The sequence below is a fragment of the Microtus pennsylvanicus genome, chromosome 2 (genome assembly GCF_037038515.1).
Source record: "Microtus pennsylvanicus isolate mMicPen1 chromosome 2, mMicPen1.hap1, whole genome shotgun sequence".
Taxonomy (NCBI): Eukaryota; Metazoa; Chordata; class Mammalia; order Rodentia; family Cricetidae; genus Microtus; species Microtus pennsylvanicus.
In genome coordinates this window covers 23,128,190-23,155,653 of record NC_134580.1, presented here as the reverse complement: position 1 = coordinate 23,155,653, position 27,464 = coordinate 23,128,190, and the positions used below count along the sequence as shown (strand labels likewise).

Below are 27,464 nucleotides of genomic sequence, written 5' to 3'. Positions count from 1 at the left end.
TCACCCAGCTGTGATGCTGCATACTCTAACATGCCTACCAAGGCATGGCCACTGGTACATAGTGCCAGGGATCTTATGGGAATAACCAACTACCTTCTTATTTTTTAAGGTATGATCATTTATTTGTTACTCTTAAAGACTTGTTTTTGACTGAACTCAGACTCAAAAATAGGAGTTTTCCGAGAGGACAGCCTACATCTCTTGGCAATCTGTTGCTGACACTTTTCTTTGGCTTTCTTCATTCTCTTGGCTAACAGTTTAATATATTCTGCAGCCCCTCCTTATTTTTCTTAGCGTGTTTTTTTTCTATAGAGTAATATATCAGCATATGTGTTGGAGGACATATGGAGTCATATGAAGTTGAGTCTTCGGTACTCAGGTGCTGGGGTTGGAGCCTTTCTTATTTTCTGTGCTTAATGGCCTTCTTACAACATACTGGTGGACATCATCTTCTTTAGGGAGACTGGAAAGTTTTTGGACTCTGATAGCTCTTTTAGGTCTCATCATCTGAGGCACAGTAATATCTGCCAGTCTAGGAATATTCTTCTCTCCTTTACTTGTAATAAACTCAAGTTTCCCTTGAGTTTTCAAGTGGGTCCTGAAATAGACTTGCACTCCTCTCTCCAGTTCTACTTGATCTTTAATAAAATATGGTCCTTTCTTGACAGCAGCTGCCATGGGTCTAGACGCCTTGCTTCACGAGAAAACCTTGTTTATCATTCTCACCACTACTTTGGACCACATGGCTTCTGCTCTTCACCCAGAGCATCTGCAGCTACCTCTGTGTACACAGATTCTTCTAGGAATTTTGGGATTTGCACTCATCATTCACTTCTGAGAGTTCCTGGCAGCCAGTGCACGCATCTTCATCATGATATTGCCAACTACTTCAGAGTCGCCATGAAAAGAACCCAGCTACTTTATGATTTGATTAAAGGCCCAATCCACAATGCTGAAGTCATGCTTGATACCATTAACTGGGCCAAAATCTGTGGTTGGTTAGGAACAGCCATTAGGGGAGGCCATAATAGAATTATTCTGCTAGAGAAATATAGGATTAAACTGTCCCCTAAGTTCTTATCTTTATATGCCAAGAACAGTGCATCTCCCAGCCTCAGCAGAGAAGCTTCTTTCCACAGGAGATGGTGAGTGACACAGAGACCCACACAGGTGATGTGCAGAGAGAAAGGGACTTTAGAGTGCTCAGCTCTACAGAGGACAGCTATGTCATACTCCGCTACCCGGAAAGGCTCAGGGATCACAGTGGGAAAGGGCACAGGAAGATTAAGAGACTCAAAGGTAGTGGATGCCTGAAGCAAAACAGAATTTGCCACACATGACAGCACCACCGCACACACGAATCCGCAATGGCTGGGACCGCATGCAAAGGCCTACATAGGATCAAGTCATCTGAATCCTAACATGTATGGGGAGGGAGTGGTGAAGCCCCTCCTGAGTCTAGGAGCTATTGCAATGGGCGGCTGCCAGGACAAGAGAGTCAGTTTTCCTTGGGGATGCTAACTGAGCTCCATAGAGTTTTAGAGGAGTTTTTTCTTTTGCTTTAAATAAAACAGTATGTGAAGCTGGGGGAAGGGCTGGGAGCATAGAGGAGGAATTCAGGGGAAGGAGGGGGTGACTGGACTATTCAAAACATATTGTATGCATGTATGAAATTCTCAAATGATAATAAAGGAATAAAACCACCTTTTTCCCCCTAAAATCTATTCTTGCTCAAGCTGAAACAGAAGTCATGAAGGAAATTTAACACTTTTGCACTTTTGTTTCTTGGCCTAGTCCAAATGCAGAGACTGCATCTTACTAACCCAGGGAAGAATCTTTCCTTTGTGGCCACATGAAAATAAATGCCCAGTCTTATTGTAACATTTCAGGCCAGGTTACATTGCTGTCCCTGGGAGGCCTGCTCTTTTCTGAAGGGAAATGGAGAAGTGGATATGGCGGAAAGGGGAGCTGGTGGGGAGGGACTCGAAGGACTTGAGGGAAGGGAAAGGAGCCAGAATGTAATATATGAGAGAAGAATAAAATTTTAAAGCGAGAGTACCCACAAACAACCCAGAGAGCCGCACCTCCAGGCCACATCCTCAGAGGGATGTGCACAGCAGGTGGCTGTCAGAAGGAAGGCTGCTTTCATGCCCTGCTAACACAACTGTCTCCACCAGGCATGGCTCATCATCACCTCTTTTGCGCCTCCCTCCTTACTTCACAGGAGCCTCCAGCCCTCTCACTGTCATGGGTCATGCTATTTACTGCTAGAAGCAAAAAGCAAAGCAGGGAGGAGGTAGCAAAGGTTGGGAGAGGAAATGGTTAGCTGAAGATAAACAGCAGGAGCCTCTTCCCTCTGCTAGGAAGTGAAAGGCAATAGCCGCATGAAGATCTCCACAGCAGCCTGGCCACCTTCAACCTCAGCGGAGGCTGAACAGGGCATGGAGAAGCTGGAGTCCTGAGCTGGATCACTGAATGGCACCGAGCAGTGGACACAAGGAAACTGCAGCTCAACGTAGCCAGTGTTTTGGTTTGCACACGGGTCTTCAGGACACAATTCTTTGTTCCTCCAAATGGCAACAGTGTAACCCAGTGCTGGATTATAAATCTCATTGCTTCATGAATTTCTTTTATTTAAAATGAAAAACTATTTAACAGACAACAAGAAAACGGAAGGCTTAACTGGACTTTTTACACATTTGTCCTACATGGAAGACCTACTGCAAAGCCAGGACAACACTGGACACTCTGTCATATGAGAAACAGTGGTATTTCACACAATGTTTGAGATAACTCTTGTCTTTGGATCAAATCAATCCTGATAGCCTTTATAAACCATGGAAAAGTTCAGAATTATTTCCAGAAAAGAAAACTCCTTTGTTGCAGAAATGCATTAAGAGTTAATCTATGATTGTTAATGCAAAAAGTTGCTTGCTTTTCCCCAAAGGTCACCTTCATCATTGATATTCATTCCATATTGAGGATTCTATACACATGAAGGTCAAAGCTACCTGAGACTCCTCTCATGAGGAAAAATATTACTTTAAAGCGTTATCAATGCACACACATGTAGGCATATAAATATTTATTGGAAAGTTACTGCCTAGCCAATGAATAGGAGTGGGAATAGAAACCGCGTTCTGGGAATTCTCCCTGTGTGGCTGTGTTTGCAAAGCAGGAGCTTACATTTACTTTGCCATTTCTACCCGAGTCTAGTGGGAAAAGGTCAACGTTTCACAGAACATAAGCAAAAAGAGACCTTGGGCTCTGCCCCAGTTTGCTGAAAGGAAAAGAGGGGTGACCCATGGGATTCAAGTCTACACTAGGCGGTTAAGCCTAAAACACACGTTTCTTCATCCTCAATCCTTTTCCGGCTTTCTAGTAAAGCAGCAATCTATGGAAGAGGAAAGAGCTGGGTTAGCAGGTAGACACAGGAGGCATGAAAGGAGCAGATATTAACCTGTGAGGCTGAGTTACAGCTTGAGAAAAAGATGGGACCACAGGCTACACAAGACACTTTGTGTTCCCCTTAACCATGCAAAAAGTCAGATGCACAGTATGAGAAATACATTCAGAAAGGGTTAATGGTCCTAGCTACACCCTACACACTCCTTTGAAGGAGCCTAAGCAAGTGGGCTTCATTTTTCAAATTGAAAAGCACAAAGGCAGAGCTCTGGAGGGAATACAAGCGACACACTGAGGAAATGTTTGGAGCTGGGTAGAAACAGGGCATAGACAATGAAGCTACAATGAAGACAGCAAATGACTTCATATCAAATGCTGGCATGAGTTTTCAGTCTGCAGAACGATTTTCCTAAGTCTCTTATCCTGTATGCTTCTCTCTTGACTTCTGTCAGGAACAAAACCAGGAAGTGGTGAGCCACACTACCTGCCTACTTCAGCATTGATACTGTGAGGGCAACTCCAAACAATCTGCACCCAGGCCTGGGATATGGTAGGATGCACTAGGGGCCAGGAAGTCCAGACAGCATGAGGCTTGGCTCAGTGACCTGACCTTACAGTTACTCAATGGACCAGACCCAGGCAAGCAAAGCAAGAAAAACAGTGAAGTTCTTACATCTGATACATACTTCAATATGTTAAGTTCTACCTAGGGCAAAAAAAAAAACAGAAACTATTAAATCCATTTGAGAAATGTACAAATGGGGCCTCTGTGCAGTGTATTTTATTTCTCCAAAGTCAAAGCATGAGTGTCAAGGTCATAGAGTCTTCCTTTCTGAAACTGTTATCCAGTTCTCACTTCTATTTCATTTAGCAGACTCAAGGTAAAAATCACAATGACAATTAATGTAGAATTTCCTCAAAAGCTATTGTCCCAAATTTCAAGTATATTATTTTCCAACGTATGTACCTCCTTCTGAATAGATTTTCCTAATGGAAATGAAAAATCTTGATATGATGTAGCCTGGAATATATGAATATCCTATTAAGATCACTATTTTCAATCATTAAAAGTAAATCATTTTTACATGGATTTGAGTGTGTATGTAAGTCTATTGGGTAGGGATAGGCATGTACGATGGCGTGTGTGCACACATGCAAGCGAAAGTCAAAAGATAGCCTTAGATGAGATTTTCAGGAATATTGTCGACCTCCTTTAAAGTAGAGTCTCTCATAATGTGCCCAAGAGCCGAAGTGGCCAGCCCTATATCCATGTATATACAGGCAATGGTAGGTTGCGTATATATGTACATGCAATGATAATAAATCTAGAAGTCATGAATTCAAGAGGAGAAAATGGGCAGAGGTATGGGACGAGTCAGAGAGGGGAGAAGACAACAGACCTGATGCTATTTAGAGTGCTGTATGAATTTCTCAAAAGACAAAGTTAAATTTTAAAAATAGAGTCATCAGAACTCTTAGTTCGAAGAAAGTTAGTGGTTCGATGGGGAAAACAAATTTAGAGAGCACCTAAAGAAGGTTTCAGATGGTCTTCTGAGACAAAGGTTTCAGAAGCAATCATTATCTGACAACTGTGTGGCAAAACAATGGTCTCCAAAAGATAATTTAGAATTTCACAGGGAGGACTTTTTCAGTAAGAAGCATATATACGTTTGTATTCTCAGATATGCATCTGTGTATATACATGCACAAACACAGATACACGCACACATATAATCTCCTAGAGGAGATTCATCATCAATATTATGATTGCATTTGGTTGTTTTCTGAGGACTACAGATATTGACTATAATCTATAGACAAATCTGTGCTTAAAAATCAAATCTGTACAAAAAAATGATTAGTTTTCAACACTGATTTTATATGTGTGTGCTCTTAAAACATTTAGCAGTTTTTTTTCCCATAACATTTTTTCAACAGGAGGCACATGCCTTCCACTCAATGTTTGTTCAAAGTGAGGAAAGTTGAAATTTTCTTACCATCCAGGCTGTGACAAAGTCCCCCATCCAGGTCCCTACAGCAGCTAGTTTCATGAAACTTTCATTGCGAATGCCCATATAGTCCGTGATGATGTATGCTCTGTGGAAACAAACACAAGGCACTGCCCAGTCAGAGAGCGGTCCAGTCAACGCCTCCACTGCAGCCACACACTTTATTCCCCCTTTCAACCAGCTCCCTAACTATCACCTCACCACACCCACACTCATTTATACATTTGCAAAGGCAATAAAGAGTTTGAACAGTGTTTGGGGTAGGTTTTGATTAGGTTTAAATACTAACTGGGAACTTCGCCATTGGCATGTGGTATTCATCTTTGAGCTGCAAGACTAACATCAGCTTTGGAACATTTGAGCATAAATACTCAGCAAAGACCTCATTTCACACTCACTCCAGTGTGAGCGGATCTGGGACAATTCCTGAAAGAGAGCTTGAGAGGAAAGCGGTGTTCTGCCAAGTGAGCCTCTTTGGAAAGGTTTTGGGCAGGGCCTCAGTGGGATAATGTTCAGAATGCTGTCAGGTTTTAAGAAAGACATCTGCACATTGAACTAATGTAAAATCTGATTTAAATATATATGATTTCAATTACTACTGAAACAACAAAAGCCAGACTGTATAATGCATCACTTTAGTTTTATATAGCTAGTTCTTATTTGCTTGTAATAACATAAATTTATATTCTTTACAACTAAAGGAGGAACAGTCATTGGTACAATACCATGTTGTCTTGAAAGAAACACTTTCCTTTTCTATTTTCTCATGTTAAAATTTTTAGTAATTATTATTTTCTCATGTCTCTAGGGAAACTGGGACAATCAGTATCACATGGGAAAATGGATAATTGCTGAGAATCAAATTTCTCTCTCCCATTTTTCTTAACCCTTAAGATTTTTCATATTGATTATTTTAATTTCAATTTTATTTTTTCCTAAATTGATGATGTCATATAATCTACAGTATTGATAAAAACCTCTTCTCCTTGGATTAGTCTTGGTAGATACTAGCATGTTTGTTGTTCATCTACTGAAATTTTTAGAGGAGATTTTTGAAAATGATGAATTAGAAACCATCTTTAATTTGGTTATTTAATTTCCTGGAGTTATTTTCAATAGTTTTGATGCCATTACTTTAAAAAAGTTATCTAAATAATTTCTAAAAGAACAAAATCTCATACTCAAAATAAATTTTTCTACAATTTTCATTCAACTTTGTTGGAAAGTCTAGAAATATGTTGAGTTTTCATGCAATACTTGTAGTTTTTGATTGAATTTTCATATTAGAAAAAGTATAACTACAAGAGCATCCATGTTCACAGTGTTATAGTTTAAGTAACATACATCCATCAACTTTCATCTACTTACAGTGACATGCTTTACTATTTGCATTTTACAGACATTGAATCAACATCAAGAGTTCTACAACTTGTTCCAAGTAAGCACTTCACAAATCAATAGAGGTAGAATTTAAACATGCCTGACTCTGCTATATAGACTCTTAACCATTAGGCTACAACTTCTCCTGCAAGTATTACTGAAGATAAAAAAACATGAAGAAAATCTACTTTGCACTTTAGTAAACAACGAAGAGGTAAAGTCTTGGAAGATGAATCAGAGTAAGAAAACAACAGTAGCATTAGCCACTACTCAGAGCTCACATCATGCACTGGATACCCGCTGTTCTAGATCACCAACATGAGTGCTTCAAGCTAAAAGCTCCCAAGTGAAGTTGTACAGCTTGCTGCTACCCAGCTATCACTGAATAGCTCTAGGGAAGTGAAATCCATGCTCTAAGGAGTAGAGCATCTTTGGAACTGTCCAAATCAATGACACAGTTTTGATGAATATGCTCAACAGCACCTTACACCCTTACAATTATACCAATGAGTTAAAATCATTAGGGCACAATATAAATTTCAGGATGCAGTGTGTGTGTGTGTGTGTGTGTGTGTGTGTGTGTGTGTGTGTGTGTGTGCACATGCACACGCGTGCGCACATGCGAGAGAATGCATCATATTTTGTTTCAGTGGGTGGCCTGAATATACTTGCAACAGATCAATGATCCAGCCAAGAAAAACTAAAATAAATATAAGTTTAAAGAGTTTTTAAGGCAGGAAGTGGTGCCTCACACCTTTAATCTCAGCACTCAGGAGGCAGACACAAGTGACTCTCCAAGTTCAAGACCAGCCTGGTCTACAGAGTGAGTTCTAGGACAGTTAGGGGTACACAAAGAAACCCGAACTTGAAAAACAAAAAATAAATAAATAAATAAATTATAATTAAAAGAATTAAATCTTCTAAAATCTCCTTCAATATATCAGAATTAATTAAACAATGTAGACTAAAGAAATTGGTGCATCACATTGGAGAAAGCTGAGGAATTATTGGGTGTAGCGTCCCTGGAAATACTTGCTTATTCTGTAGGTAAGGAAATAAAAAGCAGGCTTCGCCTGGTCACAGAATATCCTCAGGGGTCTGCAGTAAAATTATTAGAAACGTAAAGAGCTACAATTCTGGTGAGGAAGGACAAACTCAGAATAGGACACAGCACAAGTCATTTGTCACATTCTGAATGTCTTTGGGGACTTGACACAGACTAAGTAAAGTCAAAAATATTGTCATAGTCTATGCTAAGAAGACTAGTATAGATTACATCTTATTACAGAGTATGAGCTAAGAAAGTATAAAGCCCTGAAGAACCAAAGAGAGAGGGAGTATCCTTGATGAACGTGAAAATCAGCCTTCCCCATGTCCTTTTATTACAGGATTACGTTTTTTCAATTCTACTCTTCCAACAGAAAAAGGAATGAGCCTCTTCTGAAAAAGTAAATATAAGCTAGATCCTGTATACATTTAATACATGATATTTGGTGGTTATTAAAAAATGAAAAGATAACAAGAACTATGATTATATCACTGAAAACCCAGATTGAAATCATATTTAAACATAACAAGCTCCAGTGAGATAGGGCAAGGTTTGTGTTCACTGCCAGTCACCAAGCATCTACAAGGCTGCCTTCATAGAGCAACTGATCCCTTAACACTTGCTTAACTTATATTCATGGAATATCCATATTCATATGCTATGGGTAGGTTATTAAACCTTAGAAACAAAACAAAATGGTATTCAAGTATGGAAACATTATATACAGAGGAAGAGGTTAGAAACCTTGACTTGGAGTTGGAGAGATGGCTCAGTAGTTAAGAGCACTGGCTGCTCTTCCAGAGGTCCTGAGTTCAGTTCCCAACAACCACACTGTGGCTCATAACCATCCATAATGGGACCTAATGCCCTCTTTTGGAATACAGGTATTCATGCAGTACGAATACTGGATACATAATAAATAAATAAATCTTAAGAATAGAAAGAAACCTTGACTTACTGGGTCTGCTTGCTTTTTCCCAAACTGTATTTGTAGCTCTTTCACTGCAGGATGACTGCCCCAACTCCCCTGAGTCATACATGAGAGGAGGTATAGCAACTGTACTTCCCTGTGGCTATATGCATATAGTTGGCACTGCCTGCTATAATAATACAAAGTAGCACAGTTTATGAAAGAGCCAAAAGATGTAAAGGGGACATACGAAATGACATTTGAAGACCTGTGATTATTATTATTTTCATTGCTTTTGACAAATACATTACACATGTGCAGCCATGACATAAAAACATTCAACAACTACTTCGTTCACGTTCATATCAATTAACATTTATCCATGTTTCCTTGTTGGGTTCTGAAGGAAAGATAGATAATTCTTTGATTTTTTTTTTTTTTTGCTTTCAATAATTTTAACCAGATGGCTGCAAAAAAACTGAAATTGTGAAATTTCACATACTCGGTGGCTCAGAATTAGTTTCTATTGTTAGAATGCATTTATAATTTTAGCTTTGTTTGGTGCTAAGGTTGATTACGTCAGCCTTACATCATGTGGACTTTGGCTGATATTTCCACTATTAATAGATCTACAGAATCTTGTATACTCATCTGCTTTCTGGGTAAAATTTCTAAATTAATTTTTTAGAATCTAACTTTATTTTTTTCCAAACATTAAGCCAGGGGAACCTATTACAAATAGGTGGAGACTACAATACACAGCATCGTGGAAAGGTGAGTAGTTATCCTAACAGCTCAGCAACAAAAAAAAAACTAGGACTACATCATATCCAAAATCTTAGGTGCCCTATGACTGCACTGAACAGACTCCAAGCTGAGCCAAACATTCAGTAAAAAGTACAGTAAGCTGAATTGGCCTTCCAGATGAGAGTTCTGATCACCAACATTAAAAGTTCCAATCACATCCACCCATTATTTATACCAAATTGGTATAGTCAGTGCCAGGTGATTTAGGGTTGGGTCTTTGAAAGTTTAACAAGAGGCTATAAACATATATCACCAGCTCACTACGGATTCACGGTCCACAGCAGATGCATCTGTGGCCAGCTGGATTCAGAATGTCACAGCTGTTTCTCCCAGTCATTCTGGGGCAATATAAACAAGACTGGGGGTTCGATACACAAGTAAATTACGAGTAAGGAGTTGACTTACGCTAGCAAAACTCTATGTCAAACAAAGAAATACTTTTTAAAAAGCTTTAAGTATTCTTAACTCATTGAAGTAAAAATTTATCAACACACATTGCCAGGAAGTAAGCATATATTATTGTATAAGCCTCTTCTAAATTTCTGTATGTCCATGATAATATGATTAACTGTTTTCAGTCATTTAGTCAATCATTATCCAAATAATCACACTTTAGTACTGTTGCTTAAACATCTCAGTTTTGACTATTAAAAGATTTTGATGAAGCTCAACACACATATTAAAACTTTCTGGCTAGACCACGCTATGAAGCTATGGGAAAATATTTATAGTCATGCTATAGATAGTGCAGACAGTTGTTTAGAGAACCCATGAATGACTGAGAGTGTACCTAATCCTAACAAGGCTCACTGATAGCCTGCCAGTTCAAATTCCCTGACATTAGCCTTCTTTTCCCTCTGATGTCTATATAGACAACACACATATACCTATACACCTATTGACCAAACCAACCCTAAATTTAATTGACCAAACCCACACATTACATCAATTCTCTGTCCATTCCTTGCCAAACTTCAGCCTATTCAGCAAACTCCATCTGTGTGAGAAATAGCCACCCTATTAGAATATCAATCCCTTCCTTCCCTTGACTCTCAGTGTACAATTAATCACTAAAGTTATTTCTGAAGGGCTCTCGATTCTCTTCAACTATCTGTCATCGCCTCTATATATCTGCTCATAATTATTTATAATATGAAATTAAATAGCCTCCTATTTTCCTAGCATATGCCTCACTTGTAGATTCTTCATGCCATTATGATCACTTCTGGGGAAGAAATATGCCTCAGTGGAGGAGCTGGAGTCATGAACCTAGAAACCAGTTTTGAAATTGCTGTGGTGTGGATGTGTGCTGTCAGCAAAAGTCCTTGAGTTGAAGGCTTGGTCTCCAGCCCACAGCACCCCTGGGATGGTGGAACCTTTACAAGGTAGTACTTACTGGGATGTCATGACATCACTAAGGGTATGCCTTTGAGGAGGACAATGAGCTCTGAGCTGAGCGGCTTGACTCCATTAAATATGTCTGCCAAGATAGTTTACTTGATATAAGTTTCTAAATGTCATATACTAAAACACACACAACTGTAAGTTTAAAAATACATCTTTTCTCAGTATAGGCTGCTTGTCCAGAGTACTGATGTGGGAGTGTCATATACCAATCTGTTGATTTCATTGTTTAAGCAATAAAGAAACTGCTTGGTCCTCATAGGTTAAAACATAGGTGGGAGGAGTAAACAGAACAGAAGGCTGGGAGAAAGAAGCTGAGTCAGTGAGTCACCATGATTCTCCCACTCCAGGCAGAAGCAGGTTAAGATCATTCCTGGTAAGCCAGCTCGTGGGCTACACAGATTATAAGAAATGGGCTAGTCCAGGTGTGAGAGTTAGCCGAGAAAAGGCTAGATATAATGGGCCAAGTGGTGTATAAAAGAATACAGTTTCCGTGTAATTATTTCAGGTAAAGCTAGCCGTGGGGGCGGCCGGGTGCCGGGGATGCAGCCCCGCCGCTCCTATTTCAACAGAGTACCTAACAGTAGGACTGGAAAGCTATTGACTCAGCAACCCTCCTCCTGCCCTCAATATCTGGAAAAAAATTCAACATTGATAAAATCATGCATTTTTATTAAAAGAGTGTGAGATTTATATAAATTATATATGTGTGCATATATGCATTAATATCATGCTGAACTTTATCCATCAGTATAATTAATACATAATTAAAAACTTTTAAGAAGTGAATTCACACATGCATGCCCATTTTGATTTACTAACATCCTATCCACTACCATGATGGGACAATTTAAACATCTTAGTAAAATGCTAAATAATTAATGCATGGGAGGGGAACAGAGAAGGATGTATAGCTCAATAAAATGAATAAAAAATATGATATAAAAAGAATTAATGCATGATTGTGTGTGAAAATATTTAGTAAGCTTAAAGCATTACAGTATGGAACAAAATTTTCCCACTCTGAATTTTATTTAATATTACAGGTTAAAAAGAATATGTTCCTGAGACAGGAAGTTCATTATAAGCAAAAATTGCAAAGGTAGTCAGCAGCTGTCTAATTGGACTTCAGGTCCACTCAACAGGAAGGAGCATGCCTACTCCTGTATCCTTAGCTGACTACCCAGGATTAGAGAGGTTAAAAATCACAGAGGAGAACCTTCCACTGCGGGTCTCTTAAGCCAATATAATTCCTGGGCTCTAAGTACTTGTCCTCGTACCCGCAGATGAGTGTAGCATTCACCTTTCAACAATGAAATTTCCTTTTACAGCAGATGGAAACCATTAGAGAAAGCCACAACTGGTCAAAACACAGAGAACAAATGACCAGGGGGTGTCCCCTGCCTCAGCTGACACAACACAGTGTCTACACTTCAAGCTCAGGAAACATAGTGCAAGAGGAGGCAGAAAGATTATAAGATCCAGTTAGCCAGGACGTCTGCTGCAAGAGTGTGTGTCTTCTACCCATGTCAGGGAAGGTGTCCCCACGAAATCTCAACACTACAGAGCCTAAACAATGACACCAGTTGGCATGGTAATGCGGATGGAGGAAACCTCATGGGACCTCTACCCCTAGATGAGGAGCTACAGATTAAACAACTGGGGGAGAGAGGAGGACTTAGTCCTGTCTAGTGAAGAGTCCACTAGCTGGTGGAGTTATGTCCAGTATGGAGTTGTCAGTCCTAAAAACTTATATACGTGCAACACTAAATGGACTCAGAAAGTTGTGTTTATATATTTATTCACACACAAACACGTTCATATTATTTAAATAACTTGACACAAGAGAAAACTGAGAGTTATAAGTGTCTCGTGTATGTGTTGTGTGTTTGTGATTTTTAGAGATGAATTTCATTTTAAAATGTCAAACCTCTAAGCCTGTTCTTATTTTTCTCAAATTATAAAACAGTTCAAACTATCATTGGGTAAAGTGTGGAGAAAAAGACCCTTCACACACTACCTTCTTGTTTTCAATCATTTTTCATTTTACAATCTCACCAGCAAATCAATCCACCCACTTCCTGCCATCCCATGGCCGCCCTTATTGTCACTACCCCAGTGTTCTCTGTATCTGGAGTGTCATTGTCTATCTTCCCGCTGAGGTTAATAACTCAGCCTGCACACTAAGACGTCCTTGCCACTGCCTCCAAAATTTACCCACTCCTGGTTTTGTCGTAGTATCTAGAATAGATCATTATGTTGCACAGCTTTCCATAAACATTTGAATTGTTTTCTCACATGGCTCCACTTTCCCATGAGACCAGTCCTGCAAAGATGAAAGACATGCATCATTCACCTAGGCAGGCGAACTACTTCATCCAGTACACAGTATGCTTTAGAAATGCTATAGCTATTTACTGATTAAAGAAAGAAAATTAATTACTTACATAACCTGACAACAGAGAAAACTGGACGTTATATGAAAGCATTGAAGGTGAAACCAAAGACTTATGATAATATGAGGTGAAAGTAAAAGATAGCATCAATGATAAATTATGAGTCATGTAATTATGAAGAGTAAAATATCATTGTCTCATGACTACTAATTTAAAAACAAAACAGCAACCAAAGCATAGTCAAATCGAAATGAAGAGGATGCCCTTATCTTTTTATGTATCTGCATTTTAATTGGCTAAGAATAAAAAGGTAAAGTATCATAAGCCTACTAAAATTACAGTTTTTAAAAACATCCTTTCAATGAGATGATATCAATCATAATTTGTTTTTGAAAGATTTCTATTTTTATCTTGTTTGTATGGTGAATGTCTGCATGTATATTTGTGTGGCACATACACTTCCAATGTCCATGGAGGCCAGAGGAAGAAGCAGGATGCCATGGATCTAGAGTTACAGGAGGTTGTGAGTTGCCTCCTGGGTGCTGGGAAATAAATCTGAGTCTTCTGTAAGAGCAAGTGCTCTGAACCACTAAGCCATCTCTCATTCCCCTTAATACATTATTTAACACATCAGTTTGCTGCTATATACAATATAAAAGCCATGTAGCCATTTATTTAACGCTCATGAGTGAAAGAAAGAAAATCTGCTTCACTGCCCTCCAGCTGGACAGTGCCAATGCTTGGCTGTTCACACTCAACAGATCTGAGATGTTCTCCAGGGGAGAGGTGACACAACCTTAGATTAAGTTACAGGACTGAGGTTTGGTGCGTCTTTCTGATTATATTTTTTTAAGCATCAAAATCTAGTTGGATTCTAAAATGAGCCTGTCTTAACTACCAGTGAACCAAGCAATTCTACGTTAAATAAGACTCACTGTGTTTGGAAGTATTCAAATGAATGTGTGTGATAAAGGCTACTTCTCTCGCTGTAGCAGTGACTTGCAAGCTAAGCCAGAGCGTCATTAATTAACTCACTCGGCCTAACTATGCTTCTTTCCACACACATTAGACGGTCATGATTATCATGAAGGAGATTTTCCTATAATATTGATGCTACTCAAAGTAGGGCATTAAATATTCCATTTCAGTGAATGTGTCAGTAAAGTAGTGTTAAAAGGCCAAACTAGATAAGACGTAGAGAAGCATAACCAACTTTAGCAGAAACTGCAATTTCTCCACATGTACAATAAAATGAGGAAAAAAAACGCTGACAGATGAATCTGTGTCACTACTTCCTACAAAAACTTCAAATCCAAGGTATTTACAATAGCAGTTCTCCTGCTGTATGCCTCCCTTCTCTGCCTTCTCAATATGAACTTAACAACATTGCTATTCTCATCCCCACTAGTTCCTTGTCATTCACAGTCCCTATTCCTCTTCTTTTCAGAGTTAAACATGTTGATTAACACAGTGAGGCAGTGATGAACACTCACATTTATTATGTCACGTCATACAAATGTAAAGACAAAATAACAAGAACACAATATATATATATATATATATATATATATATATATATTCTCTGCATGATGCAAAATACTTAATGGTCTCCCAAAACCTCTCTCTAAAATTCAGACAGCTCATCGAAATTAAGACCATGTTCTATTTAAAATGTAGATCTGGCACGTTAGCACTGAGTTAGACTTCAAGAAATATCAGCGCAGAACAGCGTGAAAAACTGCAGGAGGGTATGTCTGAAGGACACATTCTAACACAGTGTGGCCGGAACAGGAAACTTCCAATCTAAGGTTTTAGGCATAACTCACAAAACCTAGGTTGTCAGCAGAAACATCCAGTTATTTATGACTAAAGCTAGCAATGAGCCATTGCACCCAAGTTGACACGAATATTACGCATAAAACTTTCACAATATGAAATAAATGATTACCATATTTAAGCATCTCATTTTAAGATGATAATCTATTGAGTAAAATTAATTACATAGCATTGTCTAATTATGATCTCCATAAAAATCAGTGAAGCTCAGTTTGGTTATACATCCACAGGAATACAAGGGCAAAAGGGTGTGTGGAAAGCGGAAGGGAAGCTCTCTGTGAGTTGGGTGGTAGGTGAGGGCCACAGCCAACAGGCATTCAACAAGATAATTAGACCTGAAAAAATACACACTTGGGCATAGTACCAAACCACAGTATCAGAGCTATCTATAGCAAACCAAAATTCTTTCTAAAAGAAAAATTGCTGACTTTGCAATCAGAAATCTCCCAAGATTTATTTGGTTTGGTGTTTTAAATGTCCCAGGGGTGGCTGTAGGGATCCAGGCTTAGCTGCCCTCAGAGCCGTGCATGCATTCATGTTGGGAATCTTGTTCTTTCCTTCAGCTGGTCAACAACAGCATCCTTTCCCATCTTCCCTTTGCCTACTCAGCCATCCCTGAACTGGATATGGAAGCATGCTACTTTCTTTTTTTATTTCATGGACGTTTGCGGTGAAAGAGTTCACCTTAAGTCTCCATAGAAACTTTGAACTTTTGAACAGTGTTAGAACTGTTAGAACTGCAAGACTCAAGACTCCTGAAGTTACATGAACGGATTTTGCATTAGGAGATTACCAAAACCTACAGAGGTCAGGAGCAGAGCATTATGAATGAATCTGGAATGTTCTTCCAACAAATTCACATTCTGACCACTTATTGACCGTGAAGGTAACCTCTATGATGGAGCATCTGTGGAGCTGCTGGGGGGTCGGGTCTAATTGATGGGAGTAGGCCAGAAGACCTTCCACTTTATTCCCAGCCTCAATATCTGTGCATGCTCCACTGTCATGTGACTAGCCACTGCCACCTGTTCTGCAGCCATGTACAAAACGACTGCATCATCATCATGCCTTCCCCGCTGTGATGGACTGACACCCTAAGACTACCAGCCCAGATAAACCCCATCTCCTTGAAGATGCATTGTCAGATACTTTGTCACAATGACACACATGTGTGTTATATACGTACAATTCTATGAACTTTGACAAAATGGATCAAAACACAAAAGCAGGTATCATAACTAGTTACTAGAATGAAAAAGGGGCATTTCCACATATCCCACAGATAGTAAATCAAGGAAATACACATTTTAAGACATCTTATAGCAATAAGTTGAAGTTTTGACAAAATATATCCATATATTTCTAGAAAATAATTTAAAATATCCCTAACTGTATACTGCCACAAAAAAGAAATTAAAAAACAGACATACAACCACTCATAAAATTTATTCCATAGCTATAAACTTCCCCACACTGAAAACCTAGGCCCAGATGTACACATGGGCACTTGGGGACTTGTGAAGGAGTGTTGACAGCGTGGCTGTTCATAAGAGCCTGCAACTGGAAACATCCAGAATGCCCATCAACAGAACAGATACACAAATTACGCCATTATGCAGACCACTTAACGGTGAAAGTGAAGAAATTGCTATGCCATGAAGCCTGGGAGATCTCAGAAACAGAACAAAAGCCAAACACAGAAAAGGAATAAATGCGCCGTGGGATCGCAAATGTGCACAAGCTTGGGAACAGGCAAAACCCAGTGACGTTAGAGAAGTCCTGCAAGACGTCAAACCATGAAGCAACGCCAGAAGAAGGGCAGCGGTGCTCTGCGGGGAAAAAGAGCTGTGCTGGCAGCCAGAGGCTTCTGCAATATTCGTGGTGCTCATGCATTTAATGTGATTGGTGATAACACGGGCAATATGAGTAAGAATTTAACGTGATAGTCCCTTTCCACAAAAATATTGTGTGTATATGTTGCATGAGCTTTCCTGTAGGAATGTTTTTCTACCTTTTAGAAAGCTGAAAGCCACAGTAATAAGACCTGGTAGCATAGCAGAAGCCCCAGAAGTGGTGGGTATTATAATCATTTTATTAGAAACACTAGGGTAATTTTGGGGGAAGAAAAGTTTCTTTGAACTTGGATTGAAAGCACCCACACCAGGACACAGAGGAAGGAGACTCTGCCTTGGAATAGACACTCTGGGACACAACCTGGTGAGCAGGATATGACACAGAGCAATAATGGACAAAGCTAGCTCAGCATGCAGGGAAAGGTCCTATGTAGTGTAGCTCCAACTTCAAAGCCTATGGACCATCTACATCAGGAAATCAGATTGCTTGAGTTTCTTCCATGATGTGCCATTTAACTGGGCATACCTCTTAGCATCTGTTTATAGAAATATAACTTTTCACTGTCTACGAGGCTGCCACTTTTACAAAGATCAGTGCGCAAGCAGAGATGAGGTCAGGAGCCATAGCAGGAACCATACAAACTTTGCCCTGCTTCCTTTATTTCAAGTGGTGACATAAACGGTCACGTTGGAACAGAGACTCAGTCAGACCAAGGAAGAGCCAGCCACCTGATGTGGTGATTTTTCCTGGGTGTGAGGGTTACTGGAGGAGGGGACTGATGATGCCTGTGAGGCTCCAATAAAGCTCTCAGAACGCCTGGCACACAGGTCATCAGACAAGCAAAACAAGGCCAATTAGAAGATCCTGAAAAAGGCCCAGAAAGATGAGATTTCTCCAGACTCTGGCCGAGCCAGATGGCCAGGCTGCTCAGGGGGTTAGGGGAGAAGCTGGTATCAGCACTCAGCGTGATTAATGGAAGCTCTTCAACTATTCTGGGGTTGGGACCACCCCATAGATAGTGCAGGGACTGAGTCGCAAAGCACTCTAGGAGACACAAGTCCACACTTTAGTGATTATTTTTGTTTGTGGTCTAACAATTAAAGCTTTCCTGAAGATCAGAGTGTGGAGCTAGCCACACTGATAGCCATAGAGACCAGGCAGTGGTGGTACACCCCTTTAATCCCAGAACTAGGGAGAGAGGGGCAGACAGATCTCCGTGAGTTCAAGGCCACCTGGGATACACAAAATTGATCCAGTCTAAAAGAGAAACAGAGCTGACACAAAGGTGATCCTAGCAATTGGGATCTCACGCCTTTAATCCCAGAACTAGGGAGGTGGAGACAGAAGTTATATGGCTGGGCGGAGGGAGGAATATAAGGCTGGAGGAGACAGGAGCTCAAGTAAGCCTGAAGTTTTGTAGAGACAGAGCAGTCTGAAGTTTCATAGAGACAGCCATCAGTCTGAGGATTCATAGAGACAGAATAGCCCTTTCTGGCTGAGGATTTGGTAGAGGTAAAAGGTCTCTCTAATGGCTGGCTGCTCTGCTTCTCTTGTCTCTCAGCTTTCACTTCCTAATATCTAACTCTGGGATTTTATTATTAAGACCAATTAGAATTCGTGCAATTCAACTCCCTTGAGGGTCTAAGAACCAACAGTGGGTAACTATAGAAAGACGCACAGGGAAGGGATAACGATTATATGGTACAGTGCTCGCTTTGGATCTTATCTGAAAACCACAAACTTCGTAATCTTGACTTGGAGCAAGAAGGCATCAAGTTTAGAGTTAATTCAGTGGCTAAATATCCAAAGGGATACTGAGCTCTTCACTGGGGAAGGCAGGTAGAACTTCAAACCATTAGTCTGATAGGTTAGAACATGTCTGTACAAATCTCAAATCTGATTCTGTGAAGCATCTATGCCCCCCACATGCGATACCAGAGATTTCTGCACAATCAGCTTAAGTCTGCGTGGCAGACACGATATCCCACAAAAAAAAATTGATAGCATCAGATTTTGCTAGCAATGGAAAGGTCTATCTGGGGATTTTCTTCAGGCAATGCAGGTACAAGCAGCTTAGAAACATCACCAGCCCTGAAAGACTAGGCACTGAGGATGCCTCCCAGCCATCTGCAACTTAACATAAAAGCAGCTGCTTATCCTTGAAGGGGAGGGCCACCTGCTTATTCATTCTTTCAACTGTATTGATTGAATACCATCTATATTCTATGGACTGTGCAAGGTGATGGGAACACCAAGATGAATGAGACAGTCATTACCGTACAGCAAATGAAAGACTTGCAAAGAAACCCACAAGCCCTAAGGGGAAATGCCCTGTGTGAGGAGAGAGGCTGCCATGAAAGGCAACTAAATCTTCCAAGGTGAAGGGGAGGAACAGAGAGCAGGGAAAACCTCATAGGACAGCAGAAGTGCTTGAAGTAGAAGGAAGCAGATGCCCAACAGCAAGAAGCACCTATGGGCACTGAAGAATAAGATATGAGGTGACTCGCGGGTTTCACGCTAACACCACATGGTGTCACCTACTTCACATATTTAAAATACTTTCCATTTAGGGGATGGTATCAATAGAGGCACTTCAGCAACTAAGAAACAGCAAGTAATTAAAGGGGATAGAAAGGGGATAGATAGATAGATAGATAGATAGATAGATAGATAGATAGATAGATGATAGATAGATAGATAGCATAAATATGATAATGGTGATAGATGATAAAAAGTTAGATAATAAGTAAATACATGGAAAACTGATGATAGATGAATATAAGTGAAAAATGTAAATCATAGAGATAGAGCAGTAAATGATGGATAGATGCTAGATATATAGATAGATGAAAGATAGAGAGATAGAGAGATAGGTAGATAGATAGATAGATAGATAGATAGATAGATAGATAGATAGATAGATAGACAAACAGACAGATGAATGATAGGTAGACAAACAAATTCTGGGTACACAAGTACATTATAAATATAGACTTATTTCAGATAGTTGGTTTATACGTTTGTGGGGTGATAAGTCCACACACTCCGCAGATCAGATTAAGAGGTTCGAATAGGCGAGGGCTGGTGTTGGAACATTCAGGGATTGTTACTTCTTTCTCTAGAAAACGTTAGCTTTCATTTCCAAGATCCTCTAGCTGACTGCAAGAGTCCACCCCATAATGTGGAGTCTCCTTTACCATTACTTCAAGTCAGCTGACTGAAGACATCAGCTGCATCTGCCAACCCTGTTAGACCAGCTCCTAGACTCAGCATTGACTAACAGTGTGCTGTCAGCTGACTTATAAAAACAAACAATCATTGAATCCATATTACCAACTTACATTTAAAAATATATTTGTATTTATATTCCAAAAACACAACCACCATAAACAGCTAATAAAATCTTTGAATCGCTAAAATCCCAATTTGAAATTATGAACTTTTTGCAATTACTTATTTTATTTTGTGTGTATATATGTGCATGCATGTACATATATACTTGTACATATATGTTTATGTAGATATATATAGAGAGAGATGTTTGTGTGTGTGTACATGCGTTGTGTGCATATACCAAACACATGTGTGAAAGTTAGGAACAACTTAAAGGAGTCAGTAATCTTTATCCACATGTGGGCTCCAGGGATTGAACTCAAGTCATTGACTTAATGGCAAGCACCCCCTACTCTCTGCATCATCTCATTGACCCATAATTTAAAAATTAAACTCAAAAATCTCAATAATATCTCCTCAGATTTTCCCAACACACATAGATATGCACATGTGAGTACTCACAGATATACACACATGCACATGGGAAAGTGCGCGCATGCACACACACACACACACACACACACACCTATGCACTCTCCTGAGTCCATGTGTGTATGTACGCACACTCTTGCATGTGGTTATAAATGTACACACTTGCACAAACACACTTCACACATACACACACACACACACAAACATCTCATTAAGCACAAAACTCACTCCTTAATGATGCTTTCAGCCAATGTTTATTCACCATATTTCAATATTTTATAGTTCAACCTACAGATTTCCAAAGTACTCCTGATTTTTTAGGTCAGTTTCCATGAGGTCACACCCACACCTTAATAACAAGCTTTGTGTTGTGCATTTCATTTCTATACAACTTCCAGCCCCTTTCTGATTAGAGCTGTTTGTCCTGGCTGTCGCCATCTTTCAGTTCACATCTCAACAGCTGCACGTTAATACAAAATTGCTCACGTGCATGTCCAGCCTAAAAGCATTTCTCTGAAACCCAAAGGTATCCACTTTTAATGCCTCATGGACACGGGAGTCATGTTTGGTTGAAGTAGTTTTATCAAATGACCCATTTTTTGCATCAAAAATAGACCATCTCTTGAACAGAAAGAACAATGTGGGGCAAGCAGGCCTCTCTCTGCTCAGTGGTCAGCTGCGGAAGAGCAGAGCTACAGTTTGAACAGTGTAGATCACCGGCAGCTATCCCTTGAAGATCAGAAGCCTGCTAGAGCCCTGAGCATGTCAGGACACTATGTGAGCAGAACAGCGATATTTAACACAGTGCCAGAGGCTGCAAACTCTCAGTGGATACTGGTTAAATCAAAAGAGAAAGGAAGAAAAGTTTTTTCTGCAGTTGGATGGGAGAGGAAGTTGGTATCAGGTCAGCGTATTGTGTATATACACGGGTTCAGTTATTTTTGAAGACCATATCATTATAACAGACATAACATTCAATCAAAATTGTGCTTTTAGATAGATTGACAATGTCTTAGTTAAAATGACCCATTACTTTTGAACAAGTAGTCTACAGGGCAGAAGAAAGTGGTGGAGATGCATTGCTGGATCTCTCTATCATGACTCCCATTTGTGAATCCCTACTCCCATAAAGACAAGGGTCCAGAGACATCAGTCTGAATAGGGACCCTGAATCCAAGGCTTGGCAGATAACCGACACCAAATTAGAGGTGGGAAACCAATCCAAAATCAAGTCCACCAAATCCTTGGGAGGTAATCGAACCAGGAATAAAGTCAGGAAATCCTCATTGGCAGTACAAGAGAAGATGGCGCAAGCTCTGAGAAGAAACGCACTCTGTCAGGTTGCACAGGGTTAGGCTTTTGTCCAGCTCCTAGTGCTGTGAGAAAGAGCCTGCCACACTACCTGAAGAGGGTGGAACAGACCTGCGACTGCCTGTATCAGACACTTGGGACTGAGCTTGGTGACCCTTATATGAACCAAACATTGCAAGGCAAAGTGGGTCTGCTGCAGAATGTAGCTCTGATTATATTCTCTGTGGCCTCTGCTTGCATTGTCATCCACACACATATCAAAACTGAGAAAAGCAGCCCGTGGACATAAAACCGTAAATGCTTACAATTTTAAATATTTGATGTCAACTTAACTGACCTGTCCCCTTTTCATAGACTTTTCTCTTCACAATGCAAACTCTCCTGCCCTGGGTACCCACCTTCAAGGATACTAGAGGACAGCATAGCAGCCAATCAGACTTAATTTCCTACCTTCTGCCTTCCTACTCCCCTCTGTATCTCATCCTGCTGATTTTAAGTGGCCTGTTGAAAGCCTGGATTTTCTTCTGCCACCTCTCAAATGCCCCAATGTCCTTTCCCACAGGACCTAGTCATGCCAAGTCCTTCTCAGTCTTGTCCTTCAACAGATGCCCCTGGGAACTCTGAAGGGACACCATTGACCAAGTTCTATCCCAAGGACCTTGGCCTACGTTATCTAGTACTGGGTGCCGACACGAACTGCACAATCTGTGTGTCAGCACTTACTACAGGGATTGCTGGAAAGCAGAATATATAAGGCGGTGCACATTTTCAAGAGCATCTCAAAGTGTAAAGCCAGTCAGGTCTACATAGCAGCTTCCAGGCCAGCTAGGGCTACATAGGGAAACAACCCCTGTACACACACACACACACACACACACACACACACACGGCAGAAGCCCTGAGCACATCACAGGCATCACTGGAGTCATACAGACTCAAAGGACAAACTAAATTTAGATAGAGTAGGAGTGTTCAAGGCTGGCATTGTTGAAAAACAATGTCTAATTTCCTGACTTTGGTAACGGATCTTAGCCCATTCATGAGCTGGGGTATCCCCGGGTTAGCACTCGGGCTCATCTGAGTGGCAGAGGGAGTAAGCCGGGGGCACAACTCTGAACTGCTCCTTCTCCCTGATGCTCATGAAAAAGTGACACAGTTATGAAAAAACAGTCTGTTTCCAATCCTGGCTTTAAAGCACACAGCCCAAGATGATTCAGGCCATCTTTGGGGACCCACAAAATCAGAATTGCTTACAGTGAATGTTTCTGGTTGAAACAAGTTATAAGCTGTGCTGGAACCCAATACACTCAAACTGCAACAGAAGAAAACCACACACACAAACTACATTTGCTCATTTGAGAGTCCACTCCCACCCCATAATTGTGAAACCTCTGTTGGCAGAGGAAATGACCTGAAATATAACGTAATATTACTTTAGGTCCTTTACAAGACTGGAGAAACTCTCTTTGCTAATAGTTGCCTTATATTCCTGAAGTTGCATGGGTACTAATGTAACTGTAAAAATTGCATTTAAAGAATTCATAGATATAAACCCATTCATAACAAAGTCGTAGCAATGTTTATCTAGGGATGTGATCCACAGAATATTTAAACAAATGGAACTCATCTGCCTGGAGACAGAAGGTTGCCTTGATGCTATCATTCACATCACATCCCGAAGTGGGCAGGGAGGCATGTCTGTATTCCCAGCACTTAAGAAACTGAAACAGAAGGACCATGAACATTCAGCCAGTCTGGGCCACATATCATGGTCAGTATTAGTCTGGGATGTACGGTAGAACATTCAAAATAAGAAAAAGATAGTCAGATAATATATAATACTTGATTTTTACATTTCATTTAATTAATGGAAGAATTAATTAAAGGGTCTGTGGTTTGCCAGAAGATGATCCCCCCTCCTGAGACATTTGTTTCTACATTTTCAACAACCAATCTTTGCTTTCCTTTTAAAATGGAAATAATGCTCCCATACCTCTTCCCTTTACTTGACTACTTCTCCTCCAAGAAACAGAGTTGGGCTTGTCCTCTTCTAAATCTTCCAGTTAATATGATTAGTTAATAAAATGTGTTAATTAAATAAATGGAAATTGTTTTTTAAAAACAAAAAGGAATTGGCCTCTATAAAATTATTCTTTTTGTAAACATATTTTCACTTTATTTCTTTTTTCTTTTTTCCCTTGAAGATTTTTAAACCATAACCATGCAAAAGTTCATTACTAAAATATGAAAAGCATTTCCATTTTAAAAAATGGAAAAAATATACCCAAGAGTCTATCACTCAATGCTATTCCAATTTCTTTCCAATACACTTCTTGTACATATTTTTAAATAAAGAAATCAAATGTACATTGTGATTAAAATATGCCCAAAATTTAAAGAGACAAAAGACAATAAAACAGATGATAATGTGTAAAAACTGAATGTCTATTAGCAAAACTGATATTCCATATATTTAGATAAATTTATAAGGCAAAATACTGAGGATTTGCTGTGTGACAGTCTTCTCTGAGACTGAAACATCCTGTCCTTCAGAGAAGCTCCTTAACAAGAAAGAAAAAAAATCAAAATAGCTCCAGGAAGTCACTGAAACTGACCAAATTTAATAGGCCCCTCACTCTCAGAGTAAGCAATAGAGCGGCCAAGAGAGTCACTCTCAGACAAGCGATGCTGAGAAGTCGCCTCTGAGAACAGACCTAGCTGCCTGGAGGAGAAACAGACCAACTGAATCACTGGAAAGGATGCTTTCCAACCTCCTGAGCTGCCCATAGGCCGGCTCTGCAGGGTGCTCCCGATTTCCCAGCTTCTGTGAGCTCTCACTACAGGGGTGCGCTCCAGTGACCCATATGTCTGTGAGTCATTTCTGTGCCTACTTGTAACGCTGCACCCACCCATATTCCTGTAAGGAACCCCAATAAAACTCATTGTCACTAAATTGGACTTTGGTGACATCCAAACTTTGGTCTGCCATGGGTTCCCGATCTGGGGAGAGCAGATGTGTATGTTGAAGTCTCCCAGGAAAGTTTTGTCACACAACAGGATTTCCAGATTGAAGACTTAAAGGACCTAGAATGGAGCTGCATCTCAAGAAAACTAGAAAAATCATTAATTAAAAATGTGTTTAGTCCTTCAAGTCTGATGCACCTCCCAGTTCAGCCCCACAGCGAGCTTCTGTTACTTCTCTTATCAGGCAGCTGACAGGGGCTGAAGCTTGCTGAAGAAAGGGCCTCCTACTGCAAAGTTCTGACCCAGCAAAAGATCAAACAACATCCTAAGCAAAGCTTCCACTAAACATGTGTTACTTTGGCATGACCACAAGGCTAGAAAAAAAAGTGACCATCTAGATTACCAATTGGACCTATATTATAGATTCAGTTTCCTTGTTCAGCAAAGACAATATTAGCACAATAGAAAGTCGGCCCACAATCCCATCATGTCTCTCCCTGACCATAGACTTTAGCATTATAATAATACATATCGTATGTCACCAACCAGCACACTGACCAACCCGAGCAGGGCAGCTGTGCTGGAGGCAATGTCAGAAGCCCAGAGCAGACTGACTTGACTTTGGAGTCAAAGTCAGTCCTGGCACAATAGATCCAATCAATATGTGCTGTGAACACTAAGAGCACTGAGAATGAGAGCCAAAGAAGACGGGACTCTCACTGCTGTGCAGAAATATGCTATAATTAACAACAAAACAAGGAGAGCATACTGCAAATCAGGAAAAGTTATAGGAGAATGGCATAATCGTTGAAACTCAAAACATAAGGCACTTTAGCTGATGGTGGAAGATTTAGAGGACACAAGGTGGGAAAGGCATTGAGATCGAGAGAGCTAATGACACACTCAAGGCTATCAAAGTGTCAAACCCAAGAGGTGGAGAGGAGACAGAACGAAAAAAGCAAGACTTGAGACGCAGGCAAGAATCCATCGTCCTCTACACAGTGACAGAGGCAGCTTGAACTTAATCTCAGACGTGAAGGGAAGCTCTCCATTATTCTCAGCTGGGCTGTCAGATCCTACAGATTCTCGTTTATTAGACTAAGCTGACATCCGCATGGAAGCTTGATCGATAATGTAAAGCTGGAATGAAATTAGGACCATTAGGGGCCATCGCAGGGAGTCAAGTGAAACACAAAGGCCGTGCCAAAGAGTCAGCAAGAGAAATGAGAAAGTAGAGTAGTTAAAAGTGAGCCAATCGTGTCCCATCAGTCAGAGGACAAGTATAGGAAGAAAAAAGATAGATTTAAGAAAACGCCTTAAATCTGTATAGGCAACTGGCAACACTCCTGAAGTAGTTTCACTCAGTAAATTCAGCAATGAGGAAGGAGGAGCAGATTAGAAGAGAAGAGACACTTCCGTCCTGAGAGGCGGAGCTTTATGGACCCCTGTGAAATTCCAGCTAGAACTGTATAGACTGGTTTGCACTGAGCTGGGTGAGCAAGCACACAGGCCAAAGATTTGGGGGGGGGGGTTACAGTTTGTAACTTTCCCAGAGGGGAGATGCCATGGGAAGAAAAAAGGGAGACCATGGACCATCAGAATAAAGTCCACGAATTGTGCTGTGTGAGGGGAATTCTGATTGCTCGGGAGAAAATTCCAAGAAAACCAAACAAGAGTCCCATGGTCTCTGCCCTCCAACGCATGGGACAGTTCGTGGAATGTGCTTTCGTGCCCCTCCCAGGTGTAGCACGAGGAGAGGGTTCACTTCCGGTTACACATCCGATGTTTCCAAGCACAGATTGTCTTCATGGCTATGCCCAGCCTAAACTCAAATGAGCATGCCTTGTCCTTGTGGTGGTATACAGCTTGAACCCATGGGAACTTGGCTCATGCGACCTTGCTTAACCCTCAGAGTATAATCTGTCTGATGCCCTGAATAGAGCTGGCTATTGTGTGAGACTTCAGTCCACCTCATTTTTAGGCTCCATTCTCCCGAGTTCATGCCATCAACTAGAGCACCAGAAATCAACCTCAAAGGAGTAAGAAAAAGGAAAGAAACCCGCAGCGTAAAGAGAGGACTGCAGAAGAGCTTTTAAATAGAGAAAATTTAACATGAATTTTAAAATTTCAGAAAATGGAATACAATATAAAGTTCAAGAGAGCATTGGGGATATTGAAATGCTTAAATGAAATTAAGAACTAAAACAACAGCTACATCTGTCAGATTTAACACTAGATCTGCCGGCCACACTGAGGGTGGTTTCAGTGGTTAAGAGGACGCAAGCACTGGAGAGCAGTAAGTCAGGAATAAAACAAATGTGGCCTGGAGTGTAGGCAGAAATTTTAACATGAAACAAAGGAGGAAAGAGATGGGG

At 40.4% G+C, this 27,464-nt stretch overlaps 1 protein-coding gene across 3 annotated transcripts in view; it reads right to left on the bottom strand.

The window, feature by feature from the left end:
- The window catches only part of Tmem117 (transmembrane protein 117), a 441,165-nt gene that overhangs the window by 191,147 nt on the left and 222,554 nt on the right, over positions 1–27,464 (bottom strand). For all 3 annotated transcript variants that reach the window (XM_075960448.1, XM_075960449.1, XM_075960450.1), the window contains one exon: positions 5,403–5,502. In XM_075960448.1, the coding sequence (XP_075816563.1) occupies positions 5,403–5,502 (100 nt within the window). The remainder of the gene's footprint in view (positions 1–5,402; positions 5,503–27,464) is intronic.